This window comes from Xenopus laevis, chromosome 9_10S (genome assembly GCF_017654675.1).
Source record: "Xenopus laevis strain J_2021 chromosome 9_10S, Xenopus_laevis_v10.1, whole genome shotgun sequence".
In the NCBI taxonomy this organism is placed as follows: domain Eukaryota; kingdom Metazoa; phylum Chordata; class Amphibia; order Anura; family Pipidae; genus Xenopus; species Xenopus laevis.
Genome location: NC_054388.1, coordinates 70820929 through 70846443, shown reverse-complemented (window position 1 = coordinate 70846443; position 25515 = coordinate 70820929). Strand labels below are relative to the sequence as shown.

The 25515-nt window shown below is 36.4% G+C and overlaps 1 protein-coding gene and 1 pseudogene across 1 annotated transcript in view; one reads left to right on the top strand and one right to left on the bottom strand.

Moving 5' to 3' along the window:
- The window catches only part of LOC108702273, a 32280-nt pseudogene extending 20347 nt beyond the window's left edge, over positions 1-11933 (top strand).
- Positions 11934-15130: 3197 nt separating this feature from the next.
- itga4.S (integrin subunit alpha 4 S homeolog) overlaps positions 15131-25515 on the bottom strand; it is a 63295-nt gene continuing 52910 nt past the window's right edge. Inside the window, 9 exon segments of the mRNA NM_001087975.1 lie at positions 15131-16245; positions 17038-17157; positions 19169-19264; positions 20380-20499; positions 20768-20887; positions 22067-22174; positions 22482-22572; positions 23195-23284; positions 24081-24160. Coding sequence (NP_001081444.1) covers positions 16144-16245; positions 17038-17157; positions 19169-19264; positions 20380-20499; positions 20768-20887; positions 22067-22174; positions 22482-22572; positions 23195-23284; positions 24081-24160 — 927 coding nt within the window. The 3' untranslated portion in view covers positions 15131-16143.

Below are 25515 nucleotides of genomic sequence, written 5' to 3'. Positions count from 1 at the left end.
GCATTCTAGAGTGTTGGTGTGTATTACAATTAAAAATGTCTGTATTTTGTATGCAGTTAATGTTCTGAGTTCTGTTAAAATACTGTTTCTGTAGAAGCACTTCCCTAAACAGAAATTTGTTTAATCTAAAATTACCTTTATATTTTCCAGTTCATACATACTGTACATGGTAATTATAAAAATGCCTATGAAAAACCACACTGATACAGTAAATCAAAGTTGTATGCACGTGTTTACTGTGATTTCCTGCTAATTAGTTTTCTTATTTACCAAAGGATGCATCACACAGTATTAGGATTGTGCAGCATTTGCAGATGCTAAATTTGTCTTTTCAGCTAAAAACAGTACAATTTTCATGATTTCTTCTACATTGTGCTGACTTTGTGCATAGGGCTCAATTTATATATACAGTAGCTAATCTAGTTGTTATAATTATGTAATACACAAAAGCTATGAATATCTTGTAAATTATAGCCTTATAAAGGGTGAGTTCTGATGTCATCAGTTATAAACGGTGAGTTCTGATGTCATTTCTGTCACATGACTCACTGAAACTTGTGTATTATAGTAAAGTACCCCCAGATGCAAAATATGAGGATATTAGAAGTTACCTCGGAGTTCCATGACCTGTAGAAAAACACTCGGCCTTTGGCCTAGTGTTTTTATATGATCATAAAAATTCTCTGTAACTTATAATATCCTTATATTTTACAAGAGGGCGTACTTTATTCACTATATATTTGTGTTTAATATATGATAACTTGCGACATGCATTTTGTATTTTAGTTTAGTTAATTGAAGAAATACAGTTATGGAACCTGTTATATAGAATGCTGAGGACCTGGGGTTTTCTGGATAAGGGATTTTTCTGTAATTTGGATCTCTGTCGTCTAATAAAAAAAAAACATTTATACAGTAAACATTAAAGGGGAGCCGTCACCCAAAAAAAACCATTCCAAGTCCGATTTATCACATTAGTCAAGCAAAATGAACTTTAATTACACTATATAAATTATTTGAATCTTGTTCAGTGTGGGAATTCATAATTATAGCAAGCAGGCAGGATCCATTTTGTGGACACTGTTATTAAGACAAGCCTTGCATCATCTCAGAATCTTGTTTGTGCACCAGAATGGGGGACCTGATGTCCATCCCCATGCCCTGGTTGCACAATTAAACGGTAAAGAGAACGGGAAATGTGTGTAGAGTAGTGACATCTAGGAAGTGCTGAATGGAAAGTGAAAGTAATTTTCTGCCCCGCCTCTATGCCACTGGCATAGAGGAGGGGCACACAATATTTGATTGACAGCTGAGATTTTTAATGAGCTTACAACAGCTATGAATGCTTTAATAAAAAATAGAAATTAAATTTCATGTTTAATTTGAAAAGGACTTTTATTATACAGATTTTTGTGTCTGGATGACAGGTCCACTTTAATAATAAGTTATTATTATTATATATTTTTTTTTTTTTTTTTTAACTTTGTGTTTATTAAAAGCTTGACAGAAAAAAACATACAATGGAATGTATTTCTCACATGTAAACGTATGGGCATGAATAAAGAGCATCTTGACATACATTCACATCCTGATTATGCTAGTTACTTATTTTCTAAGCAGTGAAAAATCGTACACTCATATTTATACATGAGAAGAACTATAATGTGGGAAGGGGAGGAGAAAACTGGGGGGGAAGCAGGTAGGGAGTTTGGTGGTTGAAACGCTAAACCTGTCTATGCAGTAAGCCTTCTCGAAATAACCAGATATTCCCCAAATTTGTGTAATCTATTATTCATTAGAGCAGTTAGTTTCTCCATTTCAATAGTCCACCATAACCTATTCCGTATTTCCTGCATCGTTGGGGGGGGGGTCCTTTCCACTTTTTAGCTTTCAAGCCCCTGGTCGTTAATTATATATTTTATGTTTTACTCTGCTAATATTATGAATGCCTAATATGAGGGATGCCTTGTGTGTGCTGGACAGAACGGCAAAAGTCACTAATCTGCTTAGTTCTTATCCTGTAAAATTGAGAGGCGATGCTTCCTGCATCCATGAAGTAAGCTTCTGCCATTCTGTCTGGCCCTTGCTCAACAGCACAGCAGGGGGTGTTCCAGTTATGCATTCATGATTTTAGCAGTGGTGTTGCAATACCGTGTGCAAAAGTGATCAGAACAGCAAAATGAGCAATTTTACATAAAGTTGATGTAAGTGATACTACAGATGATACTAAATTGTGCAGAACTATAGGTTCCATGCAGGATGCTGCCACTTTGCAGAGTGATTTGTCTAAGTTGGGAAACTGGGCAGCAAACTGGAAAATGAGGTTCAATGTTGATAAATGCAAGGTTATGCACTTTGGCAAAAATAATATAAATGCAAGTTATACACTAAATGGCAGTGTGTTGGGAGTTTCCTTAAATGAGAAGGATCTAGGGTTTTTGTAGATAACACGTTGTCCAATTCTGGTCAGTGTCATTCTGTGGCTACTAAAGCAAATAAAGTTCTGTCTTGCATAAAAAAGGGCATTAACTCAAGGGATGAAAACATAATTATGCCTCTTTATAGGTCCCTGGTAAGGCCTCATCTGGAGTATGCAGTGCAGTTTTGGACTCCAGTCCTTAAGAGGGATATAAATGAGCTGGAGAGAGTGCAGAGACGTGCAACTAAATTTGTTAGAGGGACGGAAGACTTAAATTATGAGGGTAGACTGTCAAGGTTGGGGTTGTTTTCTCTGGAAAAAAGGCGCTTGTGAGGGGACATGATTACACTTTACATGTACATTAGAGGACATTATAGACAAATGGCAGGGGACCTTTTTACCCATAAAGTGGATCACCGTACCAGAGGCCACCCCTTTAGACTAGAAGAAAATAACTTTTATTTGAAGCAACGTAGGGGGTTCTTCACAGTCAGGACAGTGAGGTTGTGGAATGCACTGCCGGGTGATGTTGTGATGGCTGATTCAGTTAATGCCTTTAAGAATGGCTTGGATGATTTCTTGGACAGACATAATATCAAAGGCTATTGTGATACTAAACTCTATAGTTAGTATAGATACTGGTATGTATATCATTTATGTGAAAGTAGGGAGGGGTGTGTGAATGGATGCTGGGTTTTCATTTGGAGGGGTTGAACTTGATGGACTTTGTCTTTTTTCAACACAATTTAACTAAGCAACTATGATACAAGTGGGTATTATATAGGTGATTAAAAAAAACTAATTATGGCATGAACCCCAGGGAAAAAAATATTGGAGGGTTAAAGAGGAACTATCACAAAAATGGCAACTTAGTAAAAACTTCATCTCATGGAAATAAGGAACTTTCTGTCATGATTTTCATGGTGTAATTTTTATTTCTAAATTACACTTTTTATACTGCCAACAATTCAGTCTCCCATGTACAATGTCATTCCTGACTCAACAAGTGTATTCTTATTTAGTTATATATTTAGTTAGTATTGGTATGTAGGCAGCCATCTCAGGTCATTTTGCCTGGTCATGTGCTTTCAGAAAGAGCCAGTGCTGCACTATGGAACTGCTTTCTCAGATACAAACCTGTCAGATATCAAAATTAAATGGAAAAAAAATCAGTTTGCTCTTTTGAAAAACGGATTTCAGTGCAGAATTCTGCTGGAGCAGCACTATTAATTGATGTGTTTTGGAAAAAAAACATGTTTTCCCATGACAGTATCCTTTTAATATAATCAATTAAAAATTCTGTCCCATATATCAAATAAACAGGTTACTCTTCAAGATACTCTTCTATGCAATCTGTCTCTCTTTATTCTGTCTAGCAGGAGTCAGAGTCAGAATTTGATGGACAGTTGAGTCAAATACACTGGCGTGTGTTCCCTTTGCCTAGACAACATATTAGAGCTCACTGTCTTTCCAAATAACTGACTCTGGCACAAAGCTGCATGTAGAGAAACAGATTGCTGACAGGGGGATATGAAAAATAACTGCATTTTTTTTAAATTAATTTGCATTGCTTATGTTTGTTAATTTGGATTCACTAATAAGCTCTAGCACCCCAACCATAGCACCGAATTGTACTGCCCAAAGCAGTGAGGACACTTTTACTTTATAAAATATTGTTCAAAAGCAGTTAATACTTTAAATTATGTCAATATCCAAATCTGCCTATTGTGTTGCAGACTGTTCTTCAGTATGTGAAACAATGAAAATGCCAAGTATTTCATGCAAATACTAATCTGTATAATTGTAAATGCACTGCCTCTATAAATGGCATTACTTTCTTCTAAAATGTTTTCTCAACAGTGATTTGTTCATCAAATTTGCATTTCAAATAAATGACGTCTTACTAATGTCGCAAATGAAATAATTGATATATCCAAAGGCAGGTCAGTAATCACTTCCTGTGCATATTAATAACAATTAGCAACACCTCAGACTATTTACAGTTTTTATAGCTTTTCAGCAGCTCCATAAATTACAGGAAAGCAGCAGAATAGTACGACAGGTTACGGAACATGTTACAGTTAATAAATTAGAGAAATGGAGAAAAATACATTAGTCAGGTTTAGATTTTATAGTACGACAGGTTACGGAATGTGTTACAGTTAATAAATTAGAAAAATGGAGAAAAATACATTAGTCAGGTTTTGGTGCCAGCAGTGTCGGACTGGGACACCAGGGGCCCACCCAAAAACCTTTGACCAGGGGCCCACCAATTAATCTTAGACCAGGGGCCAGTCTACACCCCTTTAACACTTCAACACACACATTTGGCAATGGCAGCAAAGACCATGAAGGTAATTATAATGAAAAACTTCCGTTTACCGTCCCCCCACCTCCAAAGTTGCTAGCAAATAGAATTTGGTTTGCTGAGAACACCATTTTGTAGATGTAGACATTTGTATATGTATTTTACATTTACTGTATATTCGTCATGTGTCATTGCAAGGTAAAGGAGAAATCCGGACAGCTTCACATTTATACTTTATACCTTTAAATGTAGTTAGAGGATAATAAAATCATTTCCACTGGATTGTTCATTTCTTTGATATTTTCTATAAATCACTAAAGAGTTAGTTGGCTTTTCTTGGGAATGTTAGACATGCTTGAATGGTAACTCATTACATCACATTTATCTCTTTGGTGTGGGAGACATTAACATCCTTATGAATATTCATGTCATCTGCTTAATTAAGCTAATTGTACTGCTGAATTGCTTTCTCTTCCAAGGACATTTTTCCATGCAGTTTTCAGTTTAGATCATCTTCAGTATGGCTTTCTCATTGTTTGGCGTTTCACCCCTTCTTTTAAGTTGTGAACATTAAAAGGGCTGTAACGCCTCTTTTTTTTGTATTTTTCATCTTTCATTTTACACAGGTTTAAAGGAACAGTACAGTGTAAAATGAAAAACTGGCTAAATAGATAGGCTGTACAAAATAAAAAACATTTCTAATATAGTTAGTTAGCCAAAAATGTAATCTATAAATGCTGGAGTCTCTGGATATAATGGATATATAACAGAACAGAATACAACTTCCTGTTTTTCAGCTCTCTTATTCCAAGTTAGTCAGTGACTTGAAGGGGGGCCAGATTCAATGCAGGTCAATGCAGGTCAGATTCAAAAGCAAACAGTTATGACCCATGTGCCCCCCTCAAGCCTCTGATTGGTTACTGACTGGTAACCAATCATTAGAAACCAAGCAGGAAGTAGTATTCTGGCTATTATGTTAGACATCCAGTCACTCCAGCCTTTATGGAGTACATTTTTGGCTAACTAACTATATTAGAAACATTTTTTATTTTGCACAGCTCATCTATTTACCCCATTTTTATTTTTACACTGAACAATTCCTTTAAACAATGCTGTGCCATTCTTATTCTCTTGTTAGCGTGAAATAGTGAAATAAAAAACATTGGAGATTTATTTGTGATAAATTAACCAGATCAGGGTCATTTCTGCCATGAGGCATCTAACAAAAAGCTGCTCCTGGTAACTTTTAAGAGTGAAATTTCTGGTTATTAAACCAAAAATATGACTCTTCTAGTGGAGAGAGAATAACTGCACTAGTGATGCACCCTCCACCAGTGATATAAAGTTAGGCATGAGGGGCACCATTCAGATAGCGAATCAGTGTTACTGCTATGAGTCTTAACTGACTTAGAGGATAAGAAAATAACATGGAAGTGTATCATGTAGCTCAACCCCATATGATCCAGGTTGCTGAATATGTTCCTAAAGTTTGCTCTCTTGGCCCCTTAATTTACAGCTTTCTAGAAAATGTTTATGTGTGTGTCATATGTGTGCACTGGTGATCATTTAGGATCATTTAGAGTTAAACTTGATGGACTTTTGTAGGATTGAAGTTTTTTCATCCTAAAAAACTATTTAACGATGTAAATTACTGAATATTCATGTACCCTTTTCTTCATTAGGCTCCACTAATGTTCTGGCATACTCACTTCATGGGGCTAAGCATGCAGTGACTGCTGCATTGCATATGATCATGGGTAAGTACTGGATCTTTTAAACCTTTATTGTTGATTGTTTATTAAATATGATACCTTGATGCTATGCATCGGATTTATTCTTCTATAGTCCTCCAGGGATATAAGATTCTCGCCCACAATGAGTAAGTCCTTCTTGGATCTGAATAAATACTTACTCAAATCGAGCCTGTCTCCGAAGTTTCCCCTGGGCCTAAGTTGAACCAGATTCACTCAGGAAATAAACCAGACAGCTTTATTTGAGGTATACATTAATTCAGAGTATTACAATACAGAGTATTAAATAATAGCTCATACGTCCTGAAAGCTCGTGAGGACGTTGGGGGACAATTAGCAATACAGCATGTTACAATTTAACCATTTCTTCTTCCATGGGGCTGATCAAGTGGCATCCAATCATCATTTGTGTTTTAGCATAACTGTATCACTATTTCCATCTTAGGGACAGACTCACAGTCTCACTACAATAGACAAATAAGGTTCATGTACTGTGTCAGCACAGTATCCAGAATGGTATCGGTGCTGTGGTTTCTGAAACTATATGTGTCTTTCTTGGCCTTGCACTAGGAATACTTGTGACACAGATCTATTTAGTTTTGTGTAAGCATTCTACAACCCTAATAACAGAATGGCCTTTAACATTGAGCTTCTTTTACAACACAGCGATTCTGTATTAGTGTCATGTTCTGGATCTTTTTTCTTTGATAATAACCACTTATGGCTTTAATCTAAAACCCTGATATCTACATTATGTACCTTGTATATTCGCATGCTACAAGCTGCTACCATTATTTAATGCATGTTTGCAAACACAAGAAGCTTCACTAATAAAAGGTTGGATATAGAGATACTGGTGCTGGATTAGAAATATGATGTAATTGCCACTGCTGAAACATGGCTGAATGAGTCATATGAGTGTGCAATAAATATAAAAGGTGATACTTTGCTTCAGAGGGATGGGCAAATAGAAAATGAGGAGGGAATGTGTTTGTTAAAGGGAATTTAAAACCCAGTATGGCTGAAAACTTATGGGTTGAACGTTTCCAGCAAATGATGCTTATGGAAGTAAAGAGGAAGAGATTCAGATCCTGTTGAGGATAGAAAAGGCGGCAAGTTTTTTAAATTATAAATTTGGTAGTAGAGTAAGGAGCCATTATATCCCCTCAGGTATCAGTTTATATTAAATGGCCAGTTTGATTTTTTTTTTGCCTTTATTCAACCAATACCAGTGCATTTATATTGACTTTCCAGGAAACATCCAGCCAGTTGATACTTGTACATTTAGCAATAACAGTAAGCTACTTCAGTTTGGTTTCTCGGCCATGTTTGGATTTGGAGGAAGGATGGATGCCTTCATCCCAAAGAAATTTGCATTTCTGAATTTAAAGTAAGCAAATTCTAAGACTGACTTTTATACAACAAAAATCATGAGGTGATAAACTCAGTAATGGATAGAGCAGTCCCTGGATCAACATTGTGTAATATGGGAATAACATATATTTAACCATAGCAACCTTAAACCTCTCTTTTTCAGTGTAAACAATCACAAGTTGGCCATTCTTTCCATATACTTTAATAACATAGTCTTTTTCTCTTATTTTAGTAATATCACTTTTTGAGGACTGGTGATCAAAACCGCACTACATATTCGAGATGGCATTTGCCAGTGCTTTTTAAACAGGAATAATTACCCTCTCTATCTTGAATATGATCTATCAAAAAACATTCCCCACTGGCCTATAATTACAGTAAAACCCATTGTAAATATTGAAAAACTTTATATTTTTTCCCTTCAGTCTATTTGTCCCATTCTGGTTGAGAGGAAGCCCGAGAAGATCAGAATAAATGGCCAAGTTCTAAAAACTCATGAGAGTATTCTCTCAGGCCAGCTTTGTTCACATTGACCAAGTTCTGTCTCATGCTTATATTTAGCCTTTCACTTTTGAACCATGAATCTGTAAGACATTGGAAGACCCTTGAATTAATTAATGAATTAATGTAAACTGTTTCTGTTGTTTCCATAATGTGTACCTGGTCAATGTCTTTAATATCTCACAGACCAGAGAGTTGTGAACTAACCTTTCTACCTCTTCAAAATGAAGAAGTGAGATATCATGCAGACCAAAAGTAAGTGTAGATCTTTGATAGATCTACCCCAATTTCTTTATATAACTTTCAGCATACATTTTAAATATAAACATTTTCTTTGTTCCAGCTAGCAGGTTTCTATTGTGTTTTTCAATATTTGATCTTGGATTTAATTAATAAACATGTACTGCTTTGTAAATGACTAACATAATATCATGGATAGGTTGGTTTAACCATAACAGATATATGTATGAAAATGTTTGCTTTTAAATACTAAGTAACTATTTAAATCAAATCTGTTTAACTGTAGGAAAAAAAGAGAGAAAGCTGCTTACTGGTAAGTATAAAGTGTTATAAACAATTTAGTTTTTTTAGATGAAAACAGATACAAAAAAGTTTGTTGTGCAGGCAGCAAGGATCCATGGCAACACATCCAAGGTCAGTTGCTAAATGAAAGCATTATGGCTATCCTGTGCCTTTGTTCAATGGCCCCAGAGGACTGGCACCCAATACCAGGTCAGTAGCAGCTTACACTGACAATTTGATTTGAAACCTTTTGTAAATATGCCTGAAATAGCTTGCAGGCTCCCACTGCCCACAGAACTGCTCTGCAGTCACTCTAAAGGATTAGGATCACTTATTGGATCAGTAAAAAGAGGTCAAGTAGTCTGATATGAAGATTTCCCGTATAATTACATTGATTGTATTACTCTACAAGCAGCTCATATAAAGATTGTTTTTCTGAAAATGTCTATAATCTAAGGTTACCAGCCAAGACCCACCTTATGAACCATTGGATAGTTCTGAAGTGAAAATAAAGTGGGTCATCTGCCAGAGCCAGACAGTCTCATTGCAACCTGCCAGGAAACAGGTTCATAAAAAACTAAAAACTCAGCAACCTCACTGCTGGAAGACCATCCACAAAAATGTGCTGTAAACAATTGCAGGTCACAAATGCCTGTGTGGGTCAATCCCTGGCAGAGTGTGTAGTGGCATTTGTAGTAACAGAATGCTCTGTGTGCAATAGCCCTAATTCTATAGATATCTAACCAGGATATCATAATTCCAAAATCAATTGCCTTTCTTCTCTACTAAAGTGGTTCCCCATGCAATTTGGTATGTGCGGAGTGTGTTGTTTTGTAACAGGCTTATATACAGTATATGTGAAATAAAGGATTTTAGCTTTTATTTCTTAAATCACCTTTCTGTAATAAAGATTTGCTTTATAAATTCCTTACCTTACTAGGCTAAACGATGGAATTCTGGCTCTTATTAAAACGTTCATGGTTAAAGAATTAAAGGTATCCGTAAGAAACAACAGCAATTATGGCAAAAGCACACCAGAACCAAATGGTAACGGTAATATGGCAGAAGGTATTTGTGCATTGAATATCAATGGAGATTTAATGGAATTTTCTTCTGACATCCATGTTAGGTAATTCTGAGCCTCTCCTTGATTTTTGCACCTGAAAGGGCACAATAAAAATAGAGTTTAGGCACGTCCAAATCTCCTATGTCCATGCATCCCCAGCAGCTCGCTAAGAAACAATCAGATTTCTTTAGCTTGTCCTAAATGACACCAATGACAAAGTTCAAGATCACCTGCATGTGCAGATGCATTGGTCTGAATTATGCTCTTTCATGTATGTCCTTCAGTGCAGGCAGTCTTGAAAGGTGCCGTGGTCAATCACATGGACAGTGCTCCAGTCATCAGCGAACAATAGCCGGTTACAAATCAAGATAAGCAGCTGGGGAATGGGTTTGCATGAGCAGAAACAACATTGTGATGCAAACAATGAAGTTTAAGGAAACAATATGGCGGCTGCAAGCTGCTTATGGGGCAATTAACATAAATATAAGCATTTTTTCAGAAATTAAAAAACCTGGCAGTTCCCAAGGGGGTATGGCTTTTAACAACCAGGCATGGTTGTCATCTGGGGGGTTTCCTAGTCCTTTAAAAAGTATATCAGTATGACTGAGTTCAGTATATTCAGATTCATAATGCCATTTCCTACCAAGAAAATCACATAAAATGGAAAACAAATTTGTCTTATTTTTTAATCATGCCATAATCCTTCTGTGGGCTGTATTTGTTTTCCTGATAATCTTTCATAAGATTTAGATATCACATGTAAGAAATCTTTGAGTTTAAAGGAGAAACAAACCCTTAATAAAAAAAAAACCTACCCCCCGACCCTACATAGACCACCCTCTCCCTTCCCCCTAGCCTAGCTGCCTCCCCTCCCAGGCAAATGCCCATAACTCTTTACTTACCCCTTGGTGCCAATTCTGTCCAGCAGAGTTCACAGGCGCCATCTTCAGCCGATTCGGTAATCTTTGGAATGAGACCGGTGCTTTGGCAATTTTTGTGAGTTTCGGCATATGCGCAGTTGTTGCGTAACAGAAAATTGCTCCAACTGCACATGCACCACTTCACTGGTCTCATTCCGAAGATAATCGAAGAGAATAAGATAGCGTCCGTAAACTCCGCTGGACATAATCTGCACTGAGGGGTAAGTAAAGGGGGGCAGTTAGGCCGGGTGGAGGGGGTCTATGTAAGGTAGGGTTTTTTTTAATTAAGGGTTTGTTTCTCCTTTAACCAGTTAGCTTCCATAGATCATAATAACTACAGGCCTAACTGCTAACATCTTAGATTCTATGTTTTCTTTTGCAGTTTGGTCTATTCTTCATAGATCCAAAGTGCCAGCATCAATAGCCCTAACTGGCTACACACAACCAAAATTGGTGATATCCAACCAAAAGTTCTTGTGTGTGAGCCATGTCTTAGCCCACTGTTCTTTGTATTGTTTTCATACAAACCATTAATAACAGTCCAGTCAGAAAAGGTCCATTAATAACAGTCCAGTCAGAAACGGTTGGACCTATATGTAGCTGTCTTAACACATGAGGTTTTAAACACTGTAGTGTAGGCTGTTTTTTTTTCTTAAATAATTGCCCTGTATATGGTATCGTGCACGAACATGGAGAGCTCGACCCAATCCCAAAGCACTTGTTGTAAGTGTAGGGTGCTTATCCGGAAGACCCTTCCCTCGCATACAGGTCAGTGGGTAAATAACAAAAGAAATTTGGATGCACACCTGTTAGTTGCAATTGTGTCCAAGCAGTGATTTATTTGAAGCCCATCACAAATGTGATGTATACTTTGGGCTTCAAATAAATCACCGTTTGGACACAATTGCAACCAACAGGTGTGCATCCTAATTTCTTCTGTATATGGTATCAGGCATTATAAAAATTATTTAGCATTCTTATTTAAGAGAATGAATCTTTGTTTCATAGGTTGCATCCAGAAATTAATATTTATGGAACTAACATTGAGGAGCTGGATGGGTTCAATGCATAATGCAGCTGCTTGTAGTTCCAAACAAGAACACTCCGTGAGAAATTGATTTTTTTTACCTTATGTTTTATAATAGGTCTGTCACAAAAGAAGCAATGAAATTATAAACGACACAAAGCTGTTAAAAATAAAATGGAATTTAAAGCCACAAACAGTCAATTGTGATAGAATAATGGCACAGAAACACATAATTTCTATGAATACCTGTATTTGATAGGATCAGTTTGCTCTGAATTGCTCTCTCTCTCTCATCTAATTTCGAAAGCAGTTTTTTTAAATCAAACTATTGTTTTTATATTTTTATATAACTGCATGTTTTGACCGTATTTATGTAGATGCAAGCATAAATAGTGCTTACTTTTGAAGGGGTGCACACAAAATAATGTGTTCACCTTCATATCCTGTTATACAAAATCCATAGAGAATTGCAGCACTCCCAAGTAGTAATAAAACTGCCTTTGTTTCACTTTACATCTGGCACTTTGTCAGCTTGAAAAAGGACCGGGAGGTCCGAAAAACGTTGCTGTGCCAGATCTAAAGTGAAATAGTGAAATAAGTGAAATTACTACTTGGGAGTGCTGCAATTCTCTATGGATTTTGTATTTATGGAGATATTTGTATGACTGTAGAAATAGAGTGGCTAGAAATACTCCAATTAACATAAACAGATACTGGTACCCTTGGAAAACATTTTGGCCCAAACCTTTACTATTGCTTTAACCCCCAGTTTCACTGCACTGACTGATCCATTGTGTAAGAGCACAGCTACACTCACTGCCACCTTAGCACCTCCATGGTTTCTAGTTCACTGACAGAACTATAGTTCACATATGATGTTCCTTATGATGTAAATAAAGGTATTTATTGAGCTACAAGGGGTTTTAAGGACTTCAAGTCACTTACCTGTCATTTGTTTTTGTCCTTATTCATTCAAGAAATTATTTTTATTATAGCCGATTCTTTGTTACCACTACAGGGCTGATTTCTTATGAATCCAAGGGGATCAGGAGATTTATTTATTTAGAAATTAATATTTAAATAAGCATTTCTTTTCCTTTCGTTTTCTTCTAAAAATTACAAAATATACAAAGTAGGAAATATAAAGTAGGAAATGAAAGAATCAAGAAAAAAACTGTGTTAATGATAAAGTACAATTCCTGTAACACAGTATATCTTTGGCAAAAGGTTATTGCTCCTTATAACTTAAGGCCAATTATTAGAAATCATATAGCAGAATCATTTAAATCTTCTAAAATTTATAAAACACAATGCTAACATTGGATAAAAAAAAATGCATTGAAAAATGCGTCACTGCATTTGGCACAGGAAACAAATCGCCCATTGACTCCAATGGATTTGATGCAAGAAAAAACACCTATTCACTCCAATGCATTTAGTGCAAAAAAAAATGCCCATTGCCAATGCATTTGCCACAAGAAAGACATTTATTGATGAAATTCATTTGGGGACAAGAATAAAAAAATCACCCATACTCCAATGAATTGGGGCAAGAACCTGCCCCCCCCCATTAACTCCAGTAAGTTTGACACAAGAAAAAATGGGCATTGACTTCAATGTATTAGGTACAAGAAAAAATGCCCAATGACTCCAATTGTTTAGTGAAATTTTGCTATTTTTTCCATTATTCTGTAAATGTTTCAGTGAAGTGAAACAGACAGTAATAATTTATTTGCAATCCATAACACTTCAAAAATCTGATATTCATTTCCAATATTTCATTTCATTTAAATTATATTTTCTGACATTTCCATATCTTCCACCCCTGTAAATCAAATGTGCCATTTGGGATGTAACATTTCTTTACATACAGTATATCAGTTACATTTACCCAGTGCCCCCCAACCTCCCCTGAAGCTGCTGACTCTGTGCAAATAGGTGCACGTTTTCTGTGCACTGTATACCACAAATGCAATACAAAGTGAAAGTCAAAATAGAGCACATTCAGTGAGCTGAAGGCACATTACCATATACAGACAGCAAAATATAAACCTATGGATTTTTTATACAGTTTCTTAAATTACCACAATGTTTAGGTTATCCCTTTTGCTTTATTACCCCTAGGAAAAAATATATTCCGATTATTTTCAGCAAACATTTGTTTTAAAAATCTCACAGGCGCTGCTTTGTTCTTTCTTTATTTTCAGTTGTGTGAGGTATTTTTACAAAAACAAAATAAATCAGCAGTTACATTTAAGTGGGATTAGAAATAGATTTTTTTTGTTCTCTGAAATAAATATTTTAGCAAAAATCTCTAAACCCTTTTTTCTCAGGCTCAGGATATAGTCTAGTTCAGTGCTTTGCAATATGTTACAGGTAGAGGTCTGATTGTCATACAGCATGTTCAAGGGGCAGGTGTATGTAAAAAAAATATCATGCAAATAAGTCTAGGGAACACTTGAGTAAACTTGGGGCCATATAAATCCACTGGAGGGACACATCTGGCCTGCAGAACTCCAGTTGGACAGCCCTGGTCCAGTTGATGCTCATCCCACCCAATTGCCACTGATATTCACCCAATACCTTGAACTCCAGTCACACAGCAGAAAGGTTTCATTCTAGATTCCATAAATAATGCTTTTTCACTTCATTATAATTTGGTTTTTTCTAGGTATAAAAAAAAATGCTTATTCGGATTCACATACATGTTTTGAGGATTCCGATATATATTTCAATGATCACACATTGAAAACACTGAGCAGTGACTCATTATAGAGACCTGATAGGAGCAGTGACATTACTAGATATTACTGGGCCCCACTACAAATTATTTTTCAGGCCCCCAAAATGTCTAGAGGGTAACCAATTTTACCAATATTTGTTGGAATTGTATATGAATTAGGGATTAATGGGGCCCTTTTACCTCCTGGGCCCGCTGCAGGGTCTGCTACCTCTGTAGTTACGCCCCTGGATAGGAGCACAGATTGGCAATTTTATTCTCAACCTTAATTTGATGAGGTCTAAGATTTTTGAATTATATAGAAACTTAGGTACAGAGTCAAGTTCTTATTAAAAAGAACAAAACAATGCTTGTCGTTTTTTCGTACCCAGACTTAGTACTGCTTAATCTAAAGGAATGTAATGCCAACTTGGATCTATTACTGCCATAATAATGGCAGTAATACTTTCCATTAGTCATGATTAATGTTAATAATGTAAAGTTACAAATGTAATGCTTTTTCTTTCTTTGTTCATTTCTACATGTGATTATATTAGATATAAACACATTACCCACCTGTACAATGAGTGCACAACAGCTACTGAAAGTCTTCATAATAATGACTCAAGAAATATAAGTCATAGTTAGGCCAAAAAGTAAACTGTACATTTTGAATTGTTATTGGCAGATGACATTTTTCATCAAAAAGTGCATGCATTTGTAAGAGTGACTTATCATGGCACAAAAGTGATAAAGATATAAAATATACCACTGTTATATTTTTTAAGTCTGACTTGATCTTATTTCCACCTTAAAGGCCATTGCATAGTAACTGCATAGTAACTATTTAGTTATTGCAACAGCCACTTGTGAGAAAACTCCAGAATTAAGTGGTAAATCCGGTAATGTAACTTTCATGGGCAGACCTAGTAATGCTGGAACTGAGAAGCTCATGGCCTAGATAGGCTGCAGGTGTCTTGAAGGCCCAGCAGGATATGAATTTGCAAAAGTAGTGTTTTCAAGCCAAAAAAAATCAAGCAGTGGAGTGTTCAGAGTGATATCCATCAAGTTCATAACACTCAATACATTTTTAACATACTTAACTCATTGATCAGAGTATGCATAGGGAAATCAGTAGCCATCTGGTTGTATGCCTGTGGCCAGTGCTGGTATAAAGTCTAAGAACCACAAACTGATTTGGCAAATCATTTCCAACCAGCACTTGCACTGTTAGATCATTGAGGAAGGTGTTGTCTTTATATCTTTGTGGGTTCTTGGGAAACTCCATAGTATCAAATGTCTTCAAGTCATACGTTCTTCAAAACATTTGTTTTCATTAAATTCCTGAGATCCCTGGTTCCTTGTATACACGTATTATTTAAGAGGTAACGGTGCATTTTCATTTGAAAGTAGAAACTCGTCCTCAAAAAGCAGGTCAGCCCTTCATAAATTACCACTGAAATGGGCAGTACTCATAAATCTTCAATAATTCTCTTCATTCATCAATTCACATTTCCATCGATAAATATATCTATCTTATTTTACTTCTTTTTCATCTTTGTTTAAATAGTTCCAACTTTCTCTTCTACTTGTCTCTTCTGTGCCAATGGGCTGATATTTTCTTCTAAAGAAACCGACCTGCAACACAAAATCATATAGTGAGAAAGTTGTGGAAACAACACAAAGCAGTGCTCATTAATCACAAAGCATATGTAGGGTAGAAATATCCTGCACAATATATCCTATAAACCGCACTTAGCATTGTCATCAGTTATAATTGGTTCTTAGTGATGTCGTTTTTGCATTTGACTCGCTGAAACTGGTATATTATAATACATAATGTTCCCCCTGCTGTAAAATATGAAAATATTACAAACCGCCTTGGAATTCCATACCATGTTCCAAGCATTCAGTCAGCTGCCTTGTGTCTTTATATGGTCAGGGAACTCCTTGGGGACATCTAATATCCTTATATTTTACAATAGGTAGTACATAATTCACTATACAAATATAACATTCGTTATTCGGAAACCTGTTATCCAGAAAGCTCTGAATTACAAGAAGGATGTCTCCCATAGGCTACATTATAATCAAATCATCCCAATTTTTGAAAATTATTTAATTTTTTCCTGTAATAATAAAACAGTAGCTAATACTTGATTCAAACTAAGATATAATTAATTCTTATTGACCAGATTATTGGGTTTATTCAATATTTACATGATTTTCTAGTAGACTTAACGTTAGAAGATCTAAATTACCGCAGGTCACAAGCATTCTAGATAACAGGTCCCATACCTGTTTAATAAGCCAGCCACAAAATAGCTTGACTTATACCTAAAAATACCTAAATCTTTGTTGACATATTTCCAGTATATAAGACTGTATATAAAGAGAGAGAGAGAGAGAGAGAACAAAAACTTGCATTACCTTCCATAAAATATATGTCAATAAGGAAAATAAAAGAATTCCTAATAGTAAACTAATTCCAATGATCATATAGATGACATGCTTTTTGGGCTTCAGATTATGTAGGGCTTCCAACACAACCTAAAATATGAAAGAGAAAATGTGTAAAATATCACTAATAAATATATTCAGTGGTCTGTACTTTATACTTATTTTCAGATGAGATGATACAATACAGCTACTATAGCTAGAGTGAAGCAAATGTATTATTGCCAACAAAACTAAGTCAAGTAGTATTGCCTCCCATGCCAGCACTGTAGGCCCAGCACATTGCCAGCCTGCCCCATGCCTGCATGCACCCACTTGTACACCTCCTCAAAAAGGTCTCCCCTGCCCTCATTACCTAACTCCACCCACCAATACTAGACTATCATGGGAAAACATGTTGTTTTTCCAAACACACCAGTTAATAGTGCTGCTCCAGCAGAATTCTGTACTGAAATCCTTTTTTTAAAGGAACTGATTTTTTTTAATTTAATTTTGAAATTTGACATGAGGCTAGACATATTGTCAGTTTCCCAGGAACCCACAGGTCATGTGACTTGTGCTCTGATAAAGTTCAGTCACTTTTTACTGCTACACTGCAAGATAGAGTGATATCTCCCCCTCCCTCCCCCAAGCAGCCAATCAGCAGCCTATCAACAGAACAATAGGCAGCTAACCAGATAGCAGCTGACACCTCTGATGAGAGATTTGTTTGCATTGCTAAAATCCCTAGCCCCTGGTAGTAGACATGAGAATAGCACCAAAGAGGAAAACCCCAGCTTTTTTCCTGCTTGGTTGCTATTCTCCTGTGGTATAGCTAGAGAGCACGACCCAAGTTATTGTATACTTCAATGGGAAGACAAGAAACAATAGCTGTCTCAAAGCAGTTCCATCCTGAAGTGCTGTCTCCTTCTCAAAGCTCAGAATCAGGCACAATGCACTGAGATGGCTGCCTCCACACCAATATTGCAGCTAAAAAAATACATTTGTTGGTTCAAATATAAAAATTTTAATAGTAGAGTGAATTATTTACAATGTAAACAGTTTATTTAAGAAATAAAAAGTAAGCCGTAAAAATCATGACAGAATCCTTTAAGCTTAACTAAAGAAGTAGGGTAGAAATTTTGAACTTTATGTTTTGGGCTTTTATACCAGCCCCCATGCTCCCAAATATGCCCAGTAGCTCCCCATCTTATTTTCTGCTGATTCACTGCAGATGCTCTTTGCTGCTGTCACTTGCTGGGCTTTAAAGACCATTAACCTATATACTGAATTAATATTTAATATAAATTTCATAATATAATGTGGATTAGTACTTAATACAGATAACATGGCAGCCCAGAAGCCATTGCAACTAGCATTAGAATTTAATAATCAGCCCTGTAGCATCAGTTTATATTACAGGCCAATCTAATTTTTGCTTGATAATTTGTGACAACCCCTAAGCTTAGTTTCTCAACAGCTGTTGAGAGCCACGGAGCATGTGAGTGTCACGGATAGTGATGGGCGAATTTGCGCCCTTTCGCTTCGCCGAAAAATTTGAGAATTTCGCGCGAAATTGGCGAAATGTTGAAAAATTCACGAAACGGCGCCATTTTTGACGCCGGCAAATTTTTGCCGCAAATTTTCGCGGGTGTTTCGCGAATTTATTCGCTGGCGGCGAATCGCGGCAATTCGCCGCGAATTCGCACCTGACGAATAAATTCGCCCATCACTAGTCACGGACACTTTCCAAGATGGTGACCCCCTGTGACAAGTCATGGATCATTGCTGCTATTGAGAAGCTGCAACTTTAGGCTGGTACAGTAAGTTAAGTATATAAAATATGGCACTTTTAGCCATATTTATTTGTAGGGATTAGTTCTTCTTTAAAATTAATTCTTTTTGCCCCCCCCCCATCTGATGGCTATGGCCCAGTCTGTTCAATTATGATATAACAGAGCAGTTTTATGTGGCCAATTTCTCTAAGTGTGGGATTTGTAAGAAACAAATCGTCTTTAGGGAAGCATTATCTCTCCTACAATTACCTCTCCATGAGCAACTAAGAACAAAAGTCAGAGAGTCTTCAACAAACACATACAGATTCTGGTTATTGATTGGTTCTTACATATGCATGATGATCCTGGTTAAGGTTGATAATCTTAAAACTGTCTTCAAAGCCTGCTTGAGCTGTTGTAAAAAACTGTATTAGCATAGCTTCATCCTATAGTAACAAAAGAAGGCAAAAAATTGTATGAGCTAAAGCAAGAATAAAATCTGAGAACAAGCTGTGCAAACTGAATTATATATATTACAAGAAAAAACGTAAAGCTATATTTGTATCAATGTTCATTTTTGGAATGTACCAAATCCAGGATTCACTTTGGAATTTGGCAAAATGCCAGCACTTTTTTTGCAGAATTCATCTGAATCCTGAGTGTTCACTCCAAACCAAAAAAAGTAAGGGTTGAACAGCTTTTTAGCAAGTGATGGAATACAGAATTATATGAGATAGATCAAGTTGATCCAGGAACTGGAATTTATCCCCCTCAAATTGGAGAGGCTTCAAACTGGGTTTTTTGCCATCCTCTGGATCAACTAGCAGTTACTCAGATTTTATATAGACTTAAAAGGTTGAATGGGATGGAAGTGTGTATTTTTTCAACCTAACATACTATGTTATTGTGTTAAGGTACGAAGATCCAAATCATGAAAATATCTTATTCAGAAAGCTCCAGGTCCCGAGCATTCTGAATAACAGGTCCCATTCCTGTACAGAAATTCAGGTGACATACATAATGCAGTTCTCTCATATTGGTGCAAATAGATGGCTATGCAATTACCTTGTATAAAATGATGTAGCTAGTAGTGATGGGCGAATTTATTCAGCAGGCGCAAATTCACTGTGAATTTTTGTGTTTCGCCACCTGCGAATAAATTCGCAAATTTGTGTTTTGCCGCTGGTGACGGAATTGACGCCAGTGACAATTTAGACACCGACGTCGATTAACTGACGCCCATTGACTTTAATGGGCACCGGCATCAACTTTGAATTTGCGAAATTCGTGGCAAAGCTAACCGGGACAAATTCGCCCATCACTAGTAGCTAGCTCTTCTGCTGTCTAGGATCCAGCAATATAATCTAACCTGAACTCTGCAAGGTTTATATTTCTCCCCTTGTCTATATGCAGAGGTTAAACCAATGCCACTCCTCCCATTGTAAACAGAGGTTCTATCTATTGGACTACACCCAGACACAATGTCTGCATTAAACATAAATGCCTACATACTGTATAAGGAACATTTGATACATACACAGTTATTTGTACATTAACTTACACGTTCTAAATGTGAATGACTGATTTCAAGTTGCACTTCCACAGTGGCCTTGCTTTCCCTTTCCATGTCTCCAAAGAGGCAAAGAATTTGTAGGCAAGAAGGGTCATCTTTTATGCAATACTAAGAAAATAAGCATTATTATTATTATTATTATTATTATTATAACATTCTGTTATATTTATAAAATGTTTCCCATTCAAGTCTTTATACTGTAGGTGCATTTATGCATACCTGGGGAGCAATATAAAAATGCAAATATCTCAACAAACACGAAAAATAGAAAACAAAGATAAATTGCAAATTGAACTTTATATTACTTAATTTTTTGGGTTTAGAAACCTTTTAAATAAACTAGCAAATATTTATACAGTTGTTATTTAATACTTACCAACCATCTTTTGTCTGGTCTTGAAAAAAATGCAAATAGATCACCAATTTTTGATCGAGTGTTTTTTGGTGTTTCACAGTCCCTTGTAGAGTTGTCAAAATAGCATTCGCCAACTGTTGTCTACAGGAATTGAGTATATTGTTAGATATATCCATTTTGCATTAAAGCCTGTTTGTTGACTACAGGATTGATACCAGAAGCTGCTTGGTCAGAGGGTAAAATAATATTATTCAATAATAATTGTAGAATAATATATAAGTTCATTCCTTCATTTCTTTTAGTAAAAATTTAATAGAAATTAATCAGTGTCGCGGAGTAAAGCAACAGCGAAGACGAGCCATGTGGAAGAGACTCCGCTGATGATTACAGTTGCGGGTTTTGTGGAGCATCTATGCAAAATATGGACAGGTCCCTAGGAGCGGTATGGTAAAGTATGCCTTATTGAGATTAATATCTACTTTTTATCATTATTGCGTATGCGATATGGGGACCTAATTCTTCTGTCCGTCCATTGAGATATTCGCCCATATTACTAACATCTGACTAACATATTATAATAGCGCTGTGATACATTCTGTCTGAGAGAAAGTGACTGTGCTGCAGACTTAAATGCAAATCCCCACCACTGATGAAGGATTGGTTATTTGGGATTTTTTAACCTTTTTTTTCCAATTTGGATTAAATTCATCAAAGTGGGGGGATTTATTTTGACCAAAATATTAGGTCCAGTGCAGTGGGACTAATGAGCCCAGAGAGCTACATTTACCTACCCACTATTTTGGACCAGGCTTTGTGAATCAGCACCCAACTAGGTTTATAAACTGAATGAAGGGGGGTTGTTTATTTACCACTGATTTCTCCTACAATGCACAGCGCTCTAAAAGTACTAGGGTTGGCGTAATAACTAGTGATGGGCGAATTCGCAGTGAATTTGCACGATTCGACGTCAGCGAATAAATTCGCGAAATGCCTGGCGTCAAAAACGAGACGCTGGCGCCATTTTGCGAATTTCGAGCGAAATTTTCGAATTTTTCGGCGAAACGGTGCAAATTCGCCCATCACTAGTAACAACAGAGTTTGCCTCATACAAAGGGCATAAATGCCTTTATATTTGTTCATATTGGTTTTTGTGCATCCATTAGTGTAAGTGGAAAACCCTATTCGTTCCTCAGTTCTTAATTGTGTGGTTTACAACCATTCATTGTAACATAGAATTGACATTTGTGATTATACAATCCCTATGTAGAAGATAACAAAGTGGGATGTGGGGAAATGTAACTACACATGTACTTAACATACCTTTACAGCCAAAATATTAAACAGCTTTATGTCATTTGGAGCAAATGTGTTAGGCAACGATATCTGAAGCTTTGCAGCTGGAACCAGACTTGATCCAGCATTGATGACCTATAAAAGAAAGAGAGCAACAGAGTTACCAGTGGCAGCACCACAAAGACTTGCATTTTTTTCAAGTGATAAATATAAAAAATTTGAGTTTGGAAACCCCAAATTAAAAAAAATATTCAAATTCATGATTTTCTCATGGCTTTGTCATGCCAAAGACCTTGAATATGAATTTTAATAGGTTTGCCCCCAAAAAAATTCAATCCAGTTTTTTTTTTTGCATTAGAGCTTTTCAAAATGAATTATTAGCTGAATCCATAGCACAGAGTCAGGTCTAACTGTATGTAGAGCAATAACAAACTGTTCTTACATTGAAAGTGTACTCTATCTCTTCCATTATACAAGAGTCATCTGGTTTATCTTCACGAGGCCCAAAGACAAATGAAAATGGAGAAACAGTTCTGTGAAGAGAAATTATTGGCAGCAAATTAAGAATTCTTTAGAATGCTGATTTTGTAGCAATGTAATTTATTTACCAGTATGCTGTTACTTTTGATGTCAATGTAGAAAGTTTCCATACCGTCATGTTTTATGTTCCCATTGACAAATTTTTAAAGGGCCACTATAATTTTTACATTTTTTATTTTATAAGTGGGACAAAATATTGTGTGGGGGGGGAGGGTGAAAGGATAAGTATTTTTTATTTGTTTATGTTTCCATGCTAACGTCAATGAATCTTTTTAATAGACCATGGTCCTCCAGGCCAACCTGCCAGACAGCTATTTATTGCCCACCTACGGTGTTATAATCCACCAACGATAAGACAGAAGGGGTGCGGTCTGTCTGTACTGAGGATAAGGTCAGCCACGCACAACTATCAAATATTTTTCATAGCATGGGGGTGTCAAAATAATCTATTGTCCCATATTGAAATTCAACGCTTTCCTTATGCTATATTCACTAGTGCATTGGATATTACACGCCATTAGTGCAATATACTTGACATTAAGCAACAGTTTAAAAAATATATTACTTGCTAATACCCACAAACAACTTGTAAAAGAAGCAATGAAATGAACTCACCCCAATACATTGAGATCGATCTCATATCTGGTTGGTACAATGAAGCTGACTTCATTATTCCACATAGTGTCTTGGGTCAATTCATTTGCACTTTTGAGATAAAAACAAAAAAACAAAGCAAATAAGTGCTAGTATAGGAACTGTAAATCAAGAAAGTCAAACTGGTTTTGATGGTGCATGGGGTAAACTATTGCTGATGTGTCTGTTCAGCTATGAATTTTGTGTTACAAAGTGGGATCTGTTCCTGCACCACATTTAACTGCCCCACACAATGCAGAGACCATGGTAGTCACCCCTACTTGCCCTTCATAAAATGGGCTCTCTAGTGCCCTAATATGGAACAGAATCAGAGGTTCAGCAATTTCTAATTACAATGCATGAATTAATCCAATTATCTCCCCCAGAAGCTAATTAGGTATAGATTAGAGCTTGTATTGGACCCTTTTTTAAAGACTCTGACTCTGCAGTCATTTTATCTATAATGTGGGTCTATTATAAAGTGAGGTTGCTGTATTCATGCAGGTGTTAGGGCAGTGGCAGACCGAGAGATTACTCCTTACAAGTACATTAGAGGACATTATACACAGATAGTAGTGGGAGAGTTTTTTTCCCACAGAAATGATCAATGCACCAGAGGCCATTTTAGAACAGATGGATAGAACTTTAATTTGAAGCAGCATAGGCAGTTTTTCATTGTGAGGGCAGTGAGGTTGTGGAATGTCCTGCTGGGTGTTGCTGGGATGTTGTATTGTGTTAACTCCTTTAAGAGGGGCTTGGATGATTTCTTAAACAATCATAAGGGTTTAACTTGATGGACTTTGGTCTTTTTCAACACAAATTAACTATGTAACTATGTATAACGTTTGTATATTGGGAATCCACTTACCAGGCCACAGTAGCATTAATGACTAGGTCCTCTTCTGCTCTAATAAGAGCGCTGGAATCCAGGAGAAATGAGAATTCTTGCTGTAGAAAAGCAAGGTTAACATATAATTCTGTATCTAATATAATCCCACTTTATTCTAAATGAGAATTAATAGGAAATATTTACAACCATTTATTGTTAATAAAGAAATACTCTAACATTATCTTTAGAATTGCAGAATAGTTCAGATTAATCTTAAAGAATTTATAAATTCTTATTATTGCTTGTTTTGCCCCTTCGGAAAACCCTATGTAATGCTTTTGCTAGTTTTGTTATGGTAGCACAAGCTGAGTTATTAAGTCTTTTAGAAGTAGAGAAGCCATGGTGTCAGCACCTGCCTGGCAAGATAAATAAATACTAACTCTGCTGAACTAAACAACAATCCAGGTAATAGTGGAAAACGTCTTATTAATTGGGCTCAATGCAAGCTTTTCCGAGAAAACAAATTAGTACAAGAAGTTCAACAAACACGTTCATTGTACTGTGGCCGACATCAGTCAGTTCTATGTTAAATCGCTTCCCCTCCACCAACATGCAGCAATATTTACGATATGCACTTATGTATTAAACTAAGAAGTCACAGAGCATCTTATTTACTGCACAGACTGTGCAAACAGATGTATGATTTCAAATTGGGACTAGGGAGACCACTTTATAATGCCAAGTGGCAGTGCTGTGGCAGAATGCTCAACAACACTGCAGTAAGTATTGATATGGCCATCTACTAAAAGAAATTAGGCCTCATTTATAAAGCACAGGGCAAGGTGCAAAGTTGAAAAAAAAAACTTTTTTTGCACTTTGCACCATCCCCTGTGCTTAGAATCTATAGGCATAGGTATTTAAATGTAAAGGAAAGACATACAACTCTCCCATGAATGGTGTTTTCTTTTGTTTTGCAGCATTGTATTTATAATGGATGAACTGGAGCCATTATATGGATGCCTCCTAACTTGTATGTTATTCAGATGCACAAGCAAGGGAGCTCCAATGAAATGTAGGAGCACCTGTCCATATCATGGCTATTGTTCAGTACAGTGCTGTGTTGCACCCACAGATCTGCACTACCCTGAAATCCCACTGGAACAAGGTCTCCATGGATGGGTCTTATGTGACGTAGTTTCGATCCCTTTAGGGCCCCAGCACTTGAATCTTTTAAGATTTGTAAATGATGCAGTTGTTCTTTTAGTAAAAAATTATTAAAATGCCACATCAGGGGCCCACTACACAAACCCACAAAGTGAGGGAATACTGGTCAGTGTAAAACTCTCATGGGGATTGGAAGAATGTCTATTTAAGAGAAAGAAGGGGCAGTAAAGACAATGACATTGCTGTATTTTGAAGCTTTACAGGTAATGTTTTTATAAAATACATATCAATACATATGTGGTTGGTGGGA